The sequence below is a fragment of the Haliotis rufescens genome, unplaced genomic scaffold, assembly GCF_023055435.1.
Source record: "Haliotis rufescens isolate VD_foot unplaced genomic scaffold, xgHalRufe1.0.p SCAF_59, whole genome shotgun sequence".
In the NCBI taxonomy this organism is placed as follows: Eukaryota; Metazoa; Mollusca; class Gastropoda; order Lepetellida; family Haliotidae; genus Haliotis; species Haliotis rufescens.
The window spans coordinates 1,745,518-1,764,622 of record NW_025964323.1 but is presented as its reverse complement, the minus strand read 5'-3'; the positions used below and the strand labels follow the sequence as shown (position 1 = coordinate 1,764,622).

The 19,105-nt window shown below is 38.2% G+C and overlaps 1 protein-coding gene across 1 annotated transcript in view; it reads left to right on the top strand.

Annotated features, from left to right (window-relative positions):
- Positions 1-17,726, top strand: part of LOC124142774 (folylpolyglutamate synthase, mitochondrial-like) — a 57,954-nt gene extending 40,228 nt beyond the window's left edge. Inside the window, exons 5-13 of the mRNA XM_048385479.1 lie at positions 9,231-9,345; positions 10,243-10,482; positions 10,803-10,880; positions 11,131-11,275; positions 11,552-11,971; positions 12,758-12,810; positions 13,558-13,633; positions 14,760-14,826; positions 17,001-17,726. Of these exons, the coding sequence (XP_048241436.1) occupies positions 9,231-9,345; positions 10,243-10,482; positions 10,803-10,880; positions 11,131-11,275; positions 11,552-11,751 (778 nt within the window). The 3' untranslated portion in view covers positions 11,752-11,971; positions 12,758-12,810; positions 13,558-13,633; positions 14,760-14,826; positions 17,001-17,726. The remainder of the gene's footprint in view (positions 1-9,230; positions 9,346-10,242; positions 10,483-10,802; positions 10,881-11,130; positions 11,276-11,551; positions 11,972-12,757; positions 12,811-13,557; positions 13,634-14,759; positions 14,827-17,000) is intronic.
- The last annotated feature ends 1,379 nt before the right edge of the window (positions 17,727-19,105 follow it).

Here is a 19,105-nt window from a genome sequence, read left to right as displayed (position 1 = left end):
GCATCCGCACTTATGTTCACATTGCATTGCATATGCATCGAATTACACGTTTAAAATATCGTAAATATTTTACAACATGTACATATTATATATCAGCAAACAGAGATTATTATAAGGCAATAGATTTCATCCGTCAAAACATCACAGAAAGAGGGGCAGCCTGGAATTTTACAATGGCATCTGAATGCACTAAGACGTTCAACTGGTCAGGAGGTGAGAGTTGCGGAAGATTACGGTAAACTTCAGTTACAGATCTCCATTACGAATATCTAAAGTATGAATAAAAATCACAGCTTGCTATGACGTGTACTTCATGTCTGCAGAATTAGCAATGTCCTTAGCTCTAAATTGTATGTCTAAATGCTTATGTAGACAAAGACCCAAATGTATATAGGCATGACCATATTATATTCTACGCAAATATCACCACATTTAAAAACAAAGCTAGATTGAGTCTTTGAAGGGCATTAAGAACTGATACACACAAGGAAACATATTTATGGATGTCAACGGAGGAACACTGCGTTTCGGAATATATACTTTCTCCTTCATCAGGTGCATATTATTAAATGCTATGAGGCAGAGAACATATATTTGTACCTGTAAGAACAACAAAAGTAAAAAGATAGCAAAGAAGGGAACGCAACAAGGGAAGCCAACAGATAACTGGCATGGCGCTGATTACCCCGCTTCCCGTTTGCCCATTGTGCATTTCCCATTACCAATCATTCATAAGTTAAGTTTTGGCTTTAATTTGTCCATTGATAATCAACCATCAACGTCTATTATCTCCACCCTAAAAATATGTAGTTTACTTAGAAAGTGGTATCCAAATATAATGTGTGTTACTGTTGACCACTTTCTTAAAGGCATTGTTGGTTCAAAGCTTTCGGTCATAGAAGCCGTGCCATTTTTCTCTTGTCAGAGGAGTACACAAAGTATACGTCATCTGGACTAACATTTTTGGTTCGGTGGCTGGGTTAGATCGCCAACTTTGTGGTCCGGCGATTGGGTGCCTCACTCACAGTGTGGGTTCAAATCCCGGACGGGACTCAACCCAAGAAAGTACGAGAATCTGTACTTTACTCAGAAAGTGTTATCCCAATTATAACATTTGTTGTCAAGAAAACACAATAAATGTATATTCGGCTTTGGATGGGTCATGATATCACAGACATATACGGCTATTGATGATGACTTGGAGGATTCAGGGATTGGTAAATCCAAATACGTGTGTGCGCGTGCGTCCGTGCGTGCGTGCGTGCGTAAATGTGGGCCTGTTGGATGTTACATAAAACATACATCTTGAGCGGGATGGTAGTTCGAGTTGGATTAGCATGTTAACTGTATGATCTTCTTTAGGCAGAGAATGCCGCGCATGAATGTATTGATGAAATCCCTAGGTACATGGGGCCTTTTCGTCCCCAGGAATACCCATAATGGAGACTTCAATGGGGATAGGGTGTACACAATGTGCTACCTGGTAGATTGTGTGTCATCAGACCGGACAACGTTGGTCTTTGACTGATTGTGGCGTAAAACACACTTATTCATTTACTTATATCGGAAATTGAATGTTCATCTTAATTGTTGAACATGTAATATATTTTTAAAGAAATAAAACAGTGACATAATAACTACAACTTTATGTGAGCGCGAGTAGCTTTTTTGGAATGAGATGACTAAGTCTTATAAAGTTGTAAGCTTCTTCACAACCGTGTAACTATGAATTGACTTTATTGGGTAATCAAAAAAGAGATAGGACCTAAAATAGCCAAATTTCATACGATTTCACTTGTCCACCATCTTGGATGCAAGGCGAAAACATTTCAGCGCGTTTAAAGCCACTGAGAATGCCCCCTGCAGAGTTGGACGAACATTCTGCGGTGGCGCGGCTGAGTTGACCAGAGGCTATCAGCAGTATTTCCTGTCCAGGTTATTTAGGTCAGTTGTTTGTGTGTTTGTGTGTGTGTGTGTGTGTGTGGTGTGGTGTGGTGTGGTGTGGTGTGGTGAGGTGTGGACAGATTTTGTTAGTCAAAATGACTGAAATATTTACACATTTTATAAATTGCCTGAGAGAATTATATTTTACAAATTGACGGTAATATATACACGCTTACAAGGGAAAAGGCCTGTGAAAACAACGTCTATCGCGCATTGAAGAATTTCCCAACCAAGACGTAGAAAAACAAGGACGAATCGGTTCAATGCTACAGCAAATGAAGGAAAACAAAATGCAAATACCATAAGTACAACCTACCAAATTTATGTGTATAAATTTTAAGCAGCTTCCTTGTTCGAGTAATGTATCCGTGAATATCCACACAAAGGAACAATAGCCCACTCGTCTGCAGCTGTACAAAGAAACTTATTCGATGTCACGTGTCTCTGTAACAATCAAGATATACATCGTTTCGGAATACTATAACCCGTGTTTGTTTCTCAACTGATCACTTAGATTGTTTCAGGTGTTTCAAATAGGTGTCAAGTCTCAAAGGTCGGCTGAGAAAGCCCACGTGACAACTATTTTCATAACGTCCACGGTTCCTAAAAAAATCCATTGAGTGATAGATAACAATGAGCAATCAATCAACGTATTATCAGTTAACCCTTTGAACAAAGTATGTTGTTTTTACATCAGCACTTCACGCCATGATATGAGTGTATTCCCTTTGTTTTAGTAAACCTAGACATGTAAACACTCACTTTTGACATGTCCACTGTGCAAGATAACAGTGATTAATCAATCAACGTATTTCCTGTTATTCCTTTGATGACTAGGAACGATCCGTTGATTTACAAAAATAAGTAAATCAACCGATCATTCACCTCTTGCTGGGCTGCCACGTGCATATTACATAACACAAATTTCACCTCACTTCAAACCTGGATTTAGATTGAATAATTACCCCAGACACAATAAATGCCAAATGGGAACCTTTGTCAGGTAATCTAAGTGGTGCTACCACTAATTGTACCTGTAATAAATTCATTAACTGAGCATCAAGTGAATGACGACAAATACACAAGTGTAGGGTTATACCAGAAAACGTGGATGACATCAAGGGAGTAGTAATCGTATTATCGACGCAATCCGAAATCCGAAAATGCTTTCACTGCATGGATACTTTTTTTATATTAAACTATAACCGCCTGGGGTATTTCCAAATGACGACATCCGATGAGCTCCACCGTTCTTTTTGTCTGTTTGTTTAGGCTGAAGAAATTAATTAACATGCGCCCTTTGAAGAAATCTTTATAGATCACAGTTAACCAATCAGTGTTCAAAAATGCGTAAAACAAATATTGCCTCCAGCGTCCAAAGTTTATTTAGCTGTACTTGCAGACGGTAGCCCAGTCTCTGGTCACGCTCAGTTGCGTATCATCCGGGTACTCACGGGGGAAAAACAATAACAAAGGCAACAACCAGTCCGGGGAAATGCGTTAGATCAGTGCCCCTTTAAAGTGTGAAGGGTGTAAGGGTATGATGAGAGGGGTGTGTATGTATGAAAGCAAAAGGCATGAATACATGAAGGCTGACGTAGATATAGTGTGATGAATGCAGTGGAACTACGGGAGGGGTGGGAGAAGTGTGTATGTACATGTATGTTAACACTGGCACTTGGGGGCTGACGTAGATATCGTGTGATGAATGTAGGGGTATGGTGGGAAATGATGATGCGCGCGTGCATGGGGATACGAGGGTTGGCGTAGATATCGTGAGATGGTTGTGTAAGTATGCAAGTATTATGGAAACATAAGAGGACCGTCGGACTTAGGGTTGCGTGATTGGACGTGCTTGTATTGATGTTAATTTTAATAATGATGTTTTATGCTTTAGTGTATCAAACGTCATATTGGTCGGGCATTGTACATACCCACCCGAAATACCCGCAATATGCTGGCAGACTCATAGGATTTGCAACATTTACAAAATGAAATCATATTTGTATGATTTAAACAAAATTTATTTGAAAATGAAATGGGATTGCTCAACAGACATACACTTGCAAAAGTCCTCTCCCTTACAAAATAACAATAAGAAATGTAACATCTAACACAAATTTCTTTGTGAGGGTAATATAATTATGTACCGATTAAATAATGTTGATATCACCTTGTAGATTAGTATTTACAAACAACACGGTCTTGATATTAAAGCCCCTGATATGAGGGGCGGTCGTGTAGCCTAGTGGTTAAAGCGTTCGCTCGTCATGCCGAAGACCCGGGTTCGATTCCCGACATGGGTACAATGTGTGAAGCCCATTTCTGGTGTCCCCCGCCGTGATATTGCTGGAATATTGCTAAAAGCGGCGTAAAACCATACTCACTCACTCACCCTGACATGAAAATGGCCCCTGGTATGTTTATCTAATATCACAATAACTCAAACTTTAACTTTGAAAACTGTCTTCGTTATGGTTGCCACTGGATCATCATGAATAAATCTGTAATACCTGTGTTCGTTTAAATCGCTACAGCCCAGTCTTATGTTGATTAAATATATTACCAAATGATTAAAATAATCTATGGGAAGGGGAAATATTGTTTTTATAATTCAGTGCCGCAAAGAGGATTCTGGAGTATGTTGTATAATCTAGTATCGTATGTGGATCATCGTCTTTATACTGGGTCGATAATACATTCACTAGTCAGGAGGTTCTCTTGTCAATTGTATTTATATTAATAAAAATTATTTTCAAAATAAATCAACTAAATTATCATTTTTAATGTCTTAAATATTCTAGTTTATGTCCCTAACTTACGTTTAACATCAGCCATGTTCAGATCAGAGAGTTATAATTCACCCAATATGCCGCTGATAAGAAAATAAATTTGAATGCCCGCCGGATTTAATCGGAGCATATATGTTAACGTTGTATAGAGGTCTGACGTAAATTGACAATCGCCTGTCTGTAAAGTGTGACCCTCATGGCGCCCTTATGTATTGGAAATATCAAGGTAGGTTTTTAAATGAACATGTAAAATAACATCAATATTATTTCTGAAATTACATTTGTTCGTCATTGAGAATATTGTGATTGTCATTGTCTTACTTAAACCAATCGAGCGACTCTGGTTTTCATTTCTTGTAACGGTGAGGCCTCGTCATTTGCCTCGTCTCAATAAACAAATCAAAGCAAAGCTTGTATAATCGGTAATGATGTAGCCTCCCTAACAGACGGGCGTGACGCTTTGATGACAATACCCTAATTACTTCATGATATACATGACGATGAATGAGCGGCGACAGTCGGTTCAAATGTGTAATGTTTACATGTACTCATCAGTTCTAAGAAATATACGTCTAATCGATTTAAATTTCTCAATCAAATCTAGTTATAATTAGACTGATAAATCTATGTAAGAAAATGCATGCATATCCCCGTGCCTTTCTCTAATATACGAAACCAGCTCTTCCCTAAGTTTATTTCTGAAGCTTCGTGTAAAGTTGTGTTATTTCATTGTGGTAACAGTTCATGTATGTCTTTGACTTGCATTTGCATGTATTTGCGGTGGATACGCTCTAAACCTGGTATGATTCATAAACACATGCTTATGATATAGTCGGAATGGAATGGAAAAGAGGATAATTATGGAAATGGTTTTGTTGAATTTATTTCCATCTCAAAAGGCGTATTTGTTTACAATGTTAATAATCGTTCACACATTAAGAACCAGTAACTGTGTAAAACAAATACCTAACGACAACCACTGTGTCTCGAAAGTGGCGCGAAAGTGGCGCGATAGTGGCTTGAAAGTGGCGCGATAGTGCCGTGAAAGTGGCGCGAAAGTGCCGTGAAAGTGGCGCGAAAGTACCGCGATCTTGTAAAATGTTATCGCGAAAGTGGCGCGAGAGTGGCGCAATAGTTTCGCGTAAGTGTCTCAAAAGTGGCGCGATAATTCCGCGTTAGTGCCGCAATTGTGGCGGGAAAATTTCGCGAAAATTTCGCGAAAATAAGGGAAGTTACTTATGAAATGTAGTGTATATCTGATGCGTTTGGAAACAATAGCTGCAAACTGGTATCATGTTGAGGTTCCTCAAAGGGGGTTGAAGTACTGTAAAATTATTGTCCCCCCGAGAGGGTATGTAAGTCCACATTATTCGAAGTCAGTTTATCCCTACTACCGTTTTAGTCGCAGTATACTTGTTTGTTTTAATTTGGGCTAAACTTGATGACAATTGCCAGCGGCTAGAGGATGACACAAATCCTGCTGGGTAACCGTGTAGGTAGCAGAAGTATTGTAAGTCCACACGGTTCCTAGTATGGTGGTCTACCTTTTGTTGCTGGCAATCCCTAGCTCCGTTTTTATAATGTATTGTTCTTTATCGTGATATCTTTTTATGGTTCCATACTAGTCTTAAACTATCCATCTGTGATACTCTAGTTATTTTACTGTTCTTTGACGAGGGTTTTTTTAATTACAAAATAATTAATGTATTATTACTGTCTAACTTGATTTAGTCACGATATGGCTGAAATATTGCCGATGTGATTATAAATATTCACTCACTCACTCACTCACTCTTGTTGAATGTTGACAGTTCCTATGGTAAAAAAATTAACCAGCTGGACGAAGGGCAAGGTATTACTTCCTTGCTTTTAAAGGGCATATTACATTTGCATTACTGTGGATGTGGAGTGTGCAATCCCTCCTCACTGATCTGTCTTTGACGATATCAGGGTTACTTCTAAATATGTCCTCTGGACTGTGACATCTGACATCCTCAGAGGTCGTTCCAAATGAAGGTGATCAGTGTAAACCATCTCGCCAACTCTCATGAAACCGAAAAAGGCCAGAAAAATGCAGTTGTAAACATGATATGGAGAACTGCAAAGAGAATTGAGAGCTGGAGGCATCTTTATCAATATGGAATAGGTATTTGGAGTCCTGCTGTCCCTATGACCATTGACTCGTTTAGAGCTCCAACATCCTTCAGACTATAAAATTCCTTGTGCTATCACGCAATCCAATAAGTTTATGTTAGTAGTTTATCGCTGCTATTTGCTGACACTGTGTCCAGTGAGCCAAACCTTCCAGGGACTTAAGTGCAATATATGTTGTTTGTTGCCCGAACGGTGCAGGCCAAAGATGAGGAAAGTTGAACTGCTGTCGAAAGCGTTAAAAATTGGTCAGTGCTTCCTGGTAAGCCATCTGTGTGATAAAGCCACCACTAGTATTCACCTTACTTCCCTTCCACAATCTTATTAACTGTGTCTGGTATAAGAGTGAAAGTGCATTAGCTGCATCCCATTTATTAAAAGCTGAACATCTTTCAAACAAAGACTAACTTGTTGAACAACCTATTGGTAAACATTTGTCAAAGTAAAATTTGTTTTCCAGTGTAAATCCTCAAAACCTAAAGTATCCTGGCCAGATACACATAAAGTGAAAAGCATTCTTCATGTCAGCTTTAGCCAGCAAAGCTCCCTGACCTAGCTGCTGCACCATTTTAACTGCCTGTTCATATATAGTGTACTGAATTGAAGACAAACTTTTATCAATAAAGTCATTTACGCTCCGACCTTCTGGAAAAGAAAGGTGACGTAATAATCTACAATCTCCTGGAACGCTCTTCGGGACCAAGTGAAACCTTAAAATGTGGCAGAGGAGCGTAGACAAATGGGCCTGCTCTTCTAGCAAAGTTAAACTCTTTTTGGATTTGTAAGTGTAACACAAGTTGATTATTTTAACTGATTTGAGATTTCCTGCCATAGAACCTACCACTGGACCATCATGTCCTAGCTTGAAGCCATATTTGCAACCATTAACGAGAAACTGAGCTTGAGTTTGTGTCTTGACCGAGCTCTCAAGAAGGAGTGCTGGCTGATGTACATCTGCAGGCCGGATGGGCATCGCTTCCACATCCGGGACAGCTGTGTCAGTACTTGCACTTTTGTCTAAAACACTTGCTCTGATGGAAGTTGTTACATGTGTTGCCTGCTGGTCGATGTAATTTGCCCTGAAATGTGCTGACGTGGCGTTGTTGAATACCAGAAACTCAGACATGTTGATGGTAAGGTGTCTGTAAAAACAACATCCGCAATTCCACATTCATTTTTTTAGACTGGTTACGAGCCTGGCGAAGACGATATTGTTCATCATAGGTTCTCCATCCCAAACTAGTATGACGAGACGCTGACAGTATTCATATGTTGCTGTTAACCTTGTTCCATGTCCATCCTGCCCTGGACATAAATACTCATGTAGAAAGTCGTATGAAAGTCGTTGGTGAAATGAAAGATTTCCTAGATAATATATATAGATTAGATCAAGTAGGAAGAGTTACATGGGCTACTAACATTAAGAATATTTTGTATTTATATGGTTTTGGTTTTGTATGGGAAAATCAATCTGTTGGTCACACTGATTTATTTATATGTGAGTTTTCACAATGAGTTAAAGATTGTTATATACAAACATGGCATTCACAAATTAATGATTATAAACATTTAGAATTTTACTCGTCACTCAAAACAGCATTTGTTTTGAACCGTATATTTTAAAAATCACTTGTAAAGAACTAAGAAGAATGGTATCACTATTTAGAATTGGAGAATTAAATATCATGGTGAACATGAATATTGAAAAAGTAAAAGTAATATTGTTTTTAATTTTCGATTTTGTCCTTTTTGTAAGAACATAATTGAAACTGAATTACATTTTATGCTATCATGTCCATTATATGATGATATGAGACAGAAACACATTCCAAATATATATTGTAAATCTCAGTTATTTAAGCATATAAGCTCAGGCAAACTAACTGATTTACTTCAATGCTGTAAATATATTAACGAGGCTATTGTATTACGTTCATCCCATTTGTAATACTTGTTTAATGTTGCACCAATATGTATATTCTATATGTCAATATTTATTTGTACATGGGCCTGTGGCCTTTATACTGAATAAAGAAATTGAATTGAATTGAATGTAAGATTACCAAAATAATGCATTTTATAAAGTAAAAAAAATGATTATTTACAGACAGTCCTCATATAGCTGGAATATTGCTGAGTGCGGCGTTAAGCAACAAATAACAAACAAAGTTCAACATATGTATTCAAAGAATATAAACACATTCATACGACCTTTATAGACAACTGTTAAAACGTTAGTTTGTTTTTAAGTGGCAAGCATACTTTAAGAACGAACAACAATCAAACAAAACATCATTCACTTGTGACCATATGAACATATATTTTGTCTTCTGTCATTCTTAGCTCCCCTCATCTGGTGAGCATACCAGAGAGGTTTCTTTTTGACGGAAAGCCAGTCGAGACGAACGTGTTCATTGACCACTACTGGGACATCTATAATAGACTCTTAAACTCGAAGGTACTAATATTTACAATCTGAGAAAATTGTTATTTTATCGACCAATATGGGTTATCATGAATTGGTTGGAATATTTGGACAAGAACTAGTCACCAAGTGTTGTCCCTCCTCCCTGATCTGTTTCGTTATGCATACGAGACATAATATAACGGTAACGCTATTTTTCAGGGCATTATCATTTGCAGAAGCCCGAGGTCTCCCATTAACTGCCCGACGAAGGAGGGCAGTTGAAAAGACCGAGGGCTTCTGCAAATGATAATGCCCTGAAAAATAGCATTACCGTTATTATAGCTAAAATGGATGGAATTTGTTATCAAATAAAAAGAAACAACAATGTTAAAACATTTACTGCAATCAACACGAATGTCATTGACCCACTTTTACAAATATGGAAACGTCATAGAACAAACCAGATGACGTGACTATTTAACGTTACGTCACCTATCCCTATCCTATGACGTCACCTAACAACGGGCGTGATAATGGCCCGTCGTCAAGTAATATGAGGGCATTATCAAGTTACAGTGGCCCGCTCATTTCTGATAACATGCGGGCGTTTTTATGATAATTCTATCCATTTTAGCTATAATGCTGATCAAAACAAGATAAACTTAAGTTTCGGGTATAGGATGATACGAACGCATGCTTTGATACTGTTGGAACGATACAATGGACTAATTTTCATGATTATGGAAAGGGTACCGTTTTCATTTAATTGCATTTTAATTGGTTCACACTTCGCTGGGTATAAGCCAATGAATGAGTGACTTTAAAAAAAACGATGTCAGATTAATGCTGAAAATAATCAATCTCAAAGTTCAATAAATACTTCCCGAGGAAAATGTCACAAACATCAGGAACTGAAATAGATAATGAAAATAAATTCACTGTTTACAGGAATCGGAAGACGATATGCCCCATGCATTTGCCTTTCTGACACTTCTGGCTTTCAAACTTTTTCTTGCACAAGGAGTTGATGCTCTGATTCTTGAAGTGGGAATTGGAGGCCAGTACGACTGCACGAACATTGTTGAAACACCAACTGTCTGTGGCGTTACCTCGCTGCATGTGGATCATATAAGTCTGCTGGGAAACACTATAGAATCAGTGGCCTGGCACAAGGGAGGGATCTTTAAAGTAGGTTTCTGCATGGTATAAAACAATGAAATGATATTGTTTAAGTTCGAATAATCAATAATCTTTTGAGATGTCTCGGTTAGTGAATATCACCAATTTGAACTGCGCGTTTATGAAGGTTGTCTGTAAAAGATAATGTAGCTCGGACATGTGACATCCGATCCTCATTTCCGTCTACTCGCATGCAATCCGTATCAGCTGTAACACGTGCCATAGTTGTCGAATACATTGTACATTCTGTAAAAGTAAAAATACATATGGTTTGTTGAAACTATTAAAATCGTTAGTTTAAGTCGAGGTTACGATTCGGGACATTTCAGCCAGGAACACCAGCAGTGACAGTGCCTCAAGACCCACGTGCGATGAAAGTCCTAGAAGACAGAGCTGAGGAAATAGGGGTAAAACATGTTCAGTTACGCAGACACGATTATTCAGGATTTTATGTCCTCTTCCCCGTGGTCTAGTGGATCGGGTGGGTGCCTGGAGAGCGTAAGGTCAATGGTTCGATAGTATAGTAGTGATAACCTCAAACATTTTTGACACATAACTTATTTTTATGATTTGATTTATAGACATGATTTAAGCAAAAACATTCAATGTTTCTTGAAATGTACTGACATTATTCCATCTATTTGTTTCTTGTACTAGACAACCTTATATGAAACCCCGTCACTGGCTTCCTATGACAATGGATCTGAGCCTATCAGATTGGGTATTCCAGGTCAAGTGCAGAATGTCAATGCTTCCCTTGCACTACAGATGTGTAAAATTTGGCTGAAGGCTGGAGGAAATGGTAATAAGAAACGTTAACGTTTACAGGAACCTGCACCATAGAGCTATCTCAGTGCAAAGGGTAGAATCATTTAATACTCGTTTTTTTTAGAATGAACGGGGGGATCGTGTCCGTCACATAAAGACATGCAAGTTTATACTCACTAATCAATAATTACTTGGACCCAAAAACACTTTTTAGGCTTTTCTTTTTATAAAACCCAGAGACTGGTAGTGCCATATGTATTTTAATATTAATTGTCACTTGGTTAATTTTGGTATACAATTCACGTGACAGGGTTCCGCAAGACATCAGCTGATGAAACAATCTCCTCGACCATCATGAAAAGAAGCGAAAAGGCACAAGGATTCAAACTGACTGACAGCATCAAGAATGATAAGAATATTTATTGTTTATACATACAAAAACGCATAACAAATCTCGAAGTCGTTTCTATAAAGAAACAAGGCAGCAATACTAACTTCACAGACTGTTAATGTGATCATTAAGGTAAAAAACTGTGGAAAATAATTCGAAATCAGTGACACCTTTTGGAGCAACAATGTCCGCTTACCCTAGTATCCGCCAATAAGGTACTGACATTGGTTTTCCTTTCTAAGTTTGGCCCAAACCAGTCTACCGGGAAGGGCCCATGTAATCTCCCGGCCTGGAGTGACCTACTACCTGGACACGGCCCACACTGACCTCAGCATCCAGGTATTCATGTGGCCTGTAATTTATTTGTTCTTCGAATCAGAGGACAACGCTGAGTATACTTTGTGATTATTTTGACAATGAATTGGTTATGACTGACCCCTTTGGGGATTCCGGATGAACAAGCTTGTCGTAAGAAATGGTTTGGATAAGGTGTTCAGGCTCGCTTACTTGGTTGATTGCTTGTCATCGTACCCAGACGGCGCTGATCATTCCTCATAACATTAATCTAAACTCGATTATTGAAGGACCGTCATCATATTGGTGGAATAATGCTCAGTGGCGTTGAACAATAAACAAACAAAAAGCATTTGAGTGTAAATGTTGCTTTTTGTCAGTGTGCAGAATATCATCTTTTTCACTGTGATCTGTAAATGATCGAGTTCGGGAAAGGTTATCCTAAGCAACCGCTAGGAATATGATGACACACAATCAGCCTGGTCACACACTGTAGCTACCCAAACCTCAACCCAATGGTGATTATATCATTCCAAAGGTATATTTAACCCTTCATGTCCCATTAATAGCTATGGAAAGTAGTATATTTCGTTCTTTCAATTTTTCAAATATATTTCCTGTTAAGTGAAAGTGTTGTGATAGGACATGATTACTATCACACCTATGTGTGTGTATATGAAATATGTTGGAGTCAACAGAATCGAAGTGGCTTGACTTATACTGAAAACAAATTGTCTGCTCAACCTGCTTAGCGAATGAGTTGTTTATACCGAAATTTAATTTATGTCAATTGTACTTAATACGAACGTTATTTCAACTCGTTTATCATAGCACTGTGCGGAGTGGTTCGACCAAAAAGCTGACGAAGAACGGTCAAAACTGAAGTAAGTTACCTGTCAGAAGATGTGACTATTAAAGGTAGCAGTCCGGCATTTCATTGCGAGGAAAGTGACGTAGGTTGTTTGTTCTTATCATCGTGTTTGTACTGATTCGTTAGGAAATTCTCCTCAAATTCGACCTTGGAAATGTGAGGACGTACATGCTGTCAGAAACTTAAAACTTTGAATATCACCACATCCATGAGTATATTTTGTTTTTTGCTAATCCCTTCTTAGCAAACATATTTTAAATTTGTTATATTGACGCTATGATGAAAGATCTCTCACAACTATGAATGAAACACCATCCAGTGTGTTTTTATTACTAAGTCTTTTCACAGTTAATTCTTCTAACAACCATGAATGAAGTAGTTTCATCGAATATGTCTAAAACATTTCATGGAGTATACATATTCCCTGTAACACACACGCAAATCAGGTGTGCACTGAACTTGTGCCTTTTACTATTTAGGAATTTTCACCTTCTAATGTATTGTGGTTCCAAGGCAACTATTGTTAGTATAACAGGTATAATGAAAGATATAACATATACTCTTTGTGATTTGATAAACATATCTTAAAGAGTGGGGGTATCTATATGTTGTTCCTACATACTGATATTGCCTTTTTTTTTTAATTAGGGGAAAATATGTACCATCCGTGTATCCATGGCATATGCGTATCGAAATATGCACACAGATGTTACTGTCGACGTCACATATCACATAATACAAAACACGTTATTCATTACAGAGGACATGTTGCTCGAGTCATGCTTTTCTACGGAGCTGAAGGAAGGGATCAACGCAAACATTTATCAATATTACAGGTAAGCATGCACATTACAGCCAGTTACAGGAAGGCAATATTCACACGTGCTGTCATTAAGTATTGGAGGGGTCTTAACTCAAGTTATGTCAACAGATAAAGGGGAGGTAACCATTCGACTGGTGCCTTGAGTATCAATCTCAGGATGAAGTATATCTAGCTCGTTTGTTTCCTGGTTTGTTTAATGTCGCGTTTAGCAATAATCCAACTATACTAACGGAAAAAGTAAATGTGCTTCCTATACAGTTAAATAAAAATAAATTATTTCTGCAACTTTAACAAAAAAACCGATCAATACACATTCATAAAGACATCCTCGAAATCAGTAAAGAACGGACTAATGTAAGTGTTTGTGGGCGCTTTACATATTGCTTTGCATAATTATATAGATATGCTACTACAATGTTGACAGTGAGTAGCATGACAATACATATTTATACATCAAAAGCGGCCGCATCGCTAGCTCTCCGTTGGGCTTGGATGACAGCATGCGGAGCCGTGCAAACCAATGTAAACAAAGGATAACTACGCAAAAATAAGTAGATTTTCACCTTTTAGGATACTTTCTTCATGAACCGTTACCATTCGTTGACATTTGTTTATAAAAAAAGTGAAAACTTGTAAAAAATATAACGGATGAAATGCATAAGCAATATCTTGAATGGATGTGACGAGTCGTCTCATGGAGCTGGCCTGTGGCAGAGGTACTATGCTGGCTTGCTGCCGACCGATTGGGACTCTGAGTAGGAGAGCGGTTCCCACAATAAAGTAATATAATATCCGTGACTCTGGGGTGCTTTGGTCACTTAAGCAGAAGAAAGAACTCTTGATATCATATTCCAATGATTACCTTGGGTTCGAATACTAAGTTCCATAACAGTGTCCTCTGGTTTAATCAGAGGGGTAAATACCTTCGAACCTGTACCACAATAAGCTGACACTCGGTGATATCATATTCCAATGATTACCGTGGGTTCGAATCCTAAATTCCATAACAGTGTTCTCTGGTTTAATCAGAGGGGTAAATACCTACGAACCTGTGCCACAATAAGCTGACACTCGGTGATTTAAATGAAATACTAGTTTTAAACCAAACATACTGAGGGATGTCGGTTCTTGTTTTCCAGCAGAGACTTCCACTGGATGCTGTTATCTTTACGCCGTACGCTAGCCCCACTGAAGACTGTTCTATAGGTAAGATTAATTTTCAAAGATTCGCAATCACTATGCAATTGTTGAGTTTATCAATAGGGGTATATATATTACACCCAGACTGTGAATTTAGTCATTTCGTGAAATGACTAGGTCTTCCAGTCATTTCGTAAAATGACTTGTAGGGTTAGTCATTTCATCAATGCTAAATTAGTATAGCTTAAACAAGGCTCATTCGATTTCCCAGTACAGGTATAAGTATCATTTAACCAAAACATGTATCCATGACATATAAAACCAGATATGTCATACCGCCATGACTCAATAAGAATGCACATTAGATAACCCGAAAAATATTTTTCACTGGTCCACGTGAACTGGTGTTTGTACAAACAACAGCACAACATAGATTCCTTTGATCCTGATGATGTTGGTAACAACGTTTTAATAGATAAACGAGGTTTTATACAGTGTTAGCAGTGTTGCCAAGTTGCTATTAAATGTTACAAGATAATTACAGATTGATCGTATCGAAGTTGAAGTTGACTGACACAATCTGTAGATAATATGATCGCGAGCAATGTCTTGATGAAAGGATGACGATCCGCTTCATCATAGGCTCAGTAGCATTTATCAATCAATCAATAATGATGAGCCAAGTTGAACTATATATAGACCCGTTTAGGCCGAGACATTAAAACTGGCCCCACGACCCGCCAACCCCACCCACACCACCACCACGACCCCTACTGTGTTGAAAAATGAACATATTTCTTAAATGTTTCTCTTTACGTGTACCAACATAATTTTTACGCATCACATGATTCAATATTGAATATAGTTGTCATTTTAACACAATAAAAAAGATACGAAAATGTAGCTCCCCGCATAATGTACTGTGAGATTTAAAAGTTAAAATACAACATTACTGATGAATCATCTATAGATATACAGTTGGAAACAGGGCAAACATCCGCTTTACCGTCTTGATGTCACGAAATGTCAGATACCTCTGGAAGACATATGTTTGATTCTGCACAGGACATTTTTCAAATTTTAACAGATGTCTGAATACTAACGGTACCGATACACACTATATGCAACAAAAGGGTGGCCAAATAACTTTTGTCACGTAAAAGTTGAAAATTAAATTATCAGATAATCGACTATTGCTCTTGATGTCAGTATGAGTATGTAACTTTGAAAAGAAAGAAAAAACACGTGACAGAAAACTATTGTAGTATCACATTTGTTTTGTAAATGTTTATGTTGTGTGGATATATATAAAGCATAAGGACTTAACCTTTTTCCAAGTGTATATTTGAAACCGAGGATTTTATCTATTTAATGCGTTGGTCCGAATTTGACAATCACATATTCCACAGGTTGTCTGCATACCAGACGCACTTCCCCATAAAATTCTGCTACAGTGTGGTTGACTGACCTTTAAGGTCTAGGTCACCCATTTTGAACCATGTCTTAAATCATCGCTTTTTGAACCAGTTACGATGAGTTACGTCTGTACATGTTAATGTAATAATCACCTTCAAGGTCGTTTACTCGTTCAGGTTCACAATAGGATACCGAAAGCGCAGATGGTATACATGTAGCACCACTGCTGTAATTGGGCATGAAATAAAAGTCAACACCAAGGTCACAGTAAACTTGAACGATTCAGCTGTCGATGTGTGATTCTATTAAGGTCAAGGTCAAGGTCACCAGATGTCACCTGTAAAATGTTTTGACAAAACAATTTCATAATCTGTGGTACTTTTCAGCCAGTAATCAAATAAAACTCAATAGTACATTCAAATCTGGGTAAACACATTTGAAACTGAAACAGTATAAGTCAGCGTTTTATGTGTGCAATTAGGCAAGTTGTCCTGACGATTTTTGATCCGTGAAGATCCGGATATAGACTTGCCCTAAGAGGCGACTATGCTTTTCTTAAGGAGCGACAAATGAGATCGGGTTGTCAGGGTCGCTGACTAGGATGATGCATGATGTCATCGTATCCCATTGTGTATCGATGAGCACGATGTCATTTATTCGATCGTCAAGTGCACACATGATTATTTACAGACCGCCTTGAAAAAGCTGGAATATTTCTGAGTGCGGCATCAAACTCCAATTAATCTATCAATCATTTTCTGTAGCAGGAAACAGAAACTTGCGTGTTCATATTAACCTGGTTTCACAACATGATGTTATTTCAGATTACATCTATGATAATACCCCCAAAGAGGAACAGTTCGCGAACGTTCTATCTTTCAAAGAATTCTGGGACGACAACACATCCACAACAAATCCAATTCCAACAGAAGGTAAACGTTCTGGCAAGCCATGTGCGTCATTTACAGCACGAAGTTTTCCAGAGGCTCTCATAGCTGCAACCGGTGGGCGTGACCTCAGCATACGTGGCATAGATGATTTCATCTCTGAGGGAAAATATCGCATGACATCTTCAGGCGATCTCTACAGAGATCCGAGTGTTACTCAAGCAACAACAAAAGATGGACAATGTCTTGATTATCCGCAATTGCCAGAACAGGTTCAGAACGCTGATCATGTTCAAATTCTGCTTGCTGGAGGATTCAGGATAATAGGCCATGGTCTATGGTATCTTCATGAGAAAATATTCTGAAAGAAAACGATGATAAGTGATATAAGCTTACTTGTTGGATAAACATGGTCAGCCAGCCACTATTATTAAATGTTGCAATCTCCATTGTTCCAGAATACCAAATATTTACCTATATTGAGAGCCGGACTGGGAAAAGGGACAATCTTTAAATACCTTAGCACTACCTCAGCTATATTCTATACGGGCTCATGGCTAATACACATATTCAAGTTGACATGTCTTCTTGGTTTTAAATACATCATTCCTTTTTCTCACTATCCTTGTTGCGTGTCATGTTTTAATCTTGTTACGCATAAGAAACTTGTTGGGATTCCGGTCAGTGGTAAAAACGCATGCTGGTTGTAACAGCCGCTTGCTTAATATAACATAGAAATCGGGAGTCGTATGTGACGACATGTGCGGTTGATCTAACTATCAACTACTGGTTCGCATGACCCAGCTAAAAACAATTGTTACTCATTACAAATGTAACTCATAACCTGATATTATTCAAATTGGCGGCATACGTATGATACATCCAGATCTACGTCCTAACACTCCACAGTCTCAGTTGCCTTACATCACAATAAAAACAACAAGCGGGTTAACCAAACAACCTGTTGAAACGACAAAAGTTGTAATGGTGATTTCCAACTGTCATTTTATTGCTGATGATGATTGTCGACGTAAATCCATCCAAGAAAAATATGCAGTTTTGGTTACAATAACAAAATCTGCTCGGAGATTGCATGCTTGAGTTTTGTCTGCTGCAAAACTTTTGAGAATGACTTTCGCTCTCCTATCATGTTTTGGCAAACTTTTCATATCTTATCCATTTTGTAGGATGCAAAAATACAGTAAGTGAAACAAACGGCTTTGGATTCTTGCGGGGAAAGTAAATATTAGTACAGGGCCAACAATTATGATTTATGACACATATGCGTGAATGAAGGAAATGTAATTGCTCTTGACTCCCCGAACAATCCATTCCTTATTGCTGAGGCACTTCATAAGCAAATGTCAGTGATCCAGTCAAATAGATTTTGCCAATACTATTGCCATTTAAGCCCAATGACGTATGTTTCGGCTGAGGATCGAGAATGGTTGTGCTCTGGAGTTGACGTTTTATATTTATATATAATTTCAAAGTATAATTGTTATGATCGGTTGCTAGAAGTTAGATCAACTTTGAAAAATGACTGCCAGATTTAGATCGGTTTAGGAACTAAACGAACACAACCACAGTCTTGCACGTGGACCATGCAATTCCTTCGTGAACGTGGATAGGGGTAACATCCTTATTTTGACACTCAAGTGAAAGTTCGTCAGATCGCTCAGAGTCATTAGTGTTGTTGATTTTCATCATCCACAGTACCACACAAGTAATGCAGTAGTTGTGATCTTATTTGGAATGTGTTGTCCACAACGTGATGAACGCCGAGGGACTATTTTCTTTTCATGCTTCTAAATAGGCAAGACTCAGCTAGAGGTTAATAGAGCTCATTTTTAATCTGTGTTCAGCAGACTTTGGAACAGGTTTCTGCAGACGAATGATGCTTATCATTGACATGCAAGCTAATCGGCGACCACGTGTTGTAACACGGTAAACACATCGACACATGCTCACCAGACGCCAGTGTTGTTTAGAGCATACTGACTAGGGGAATTGCCGGTGGTATTGTGTAATGTTTTCAGATG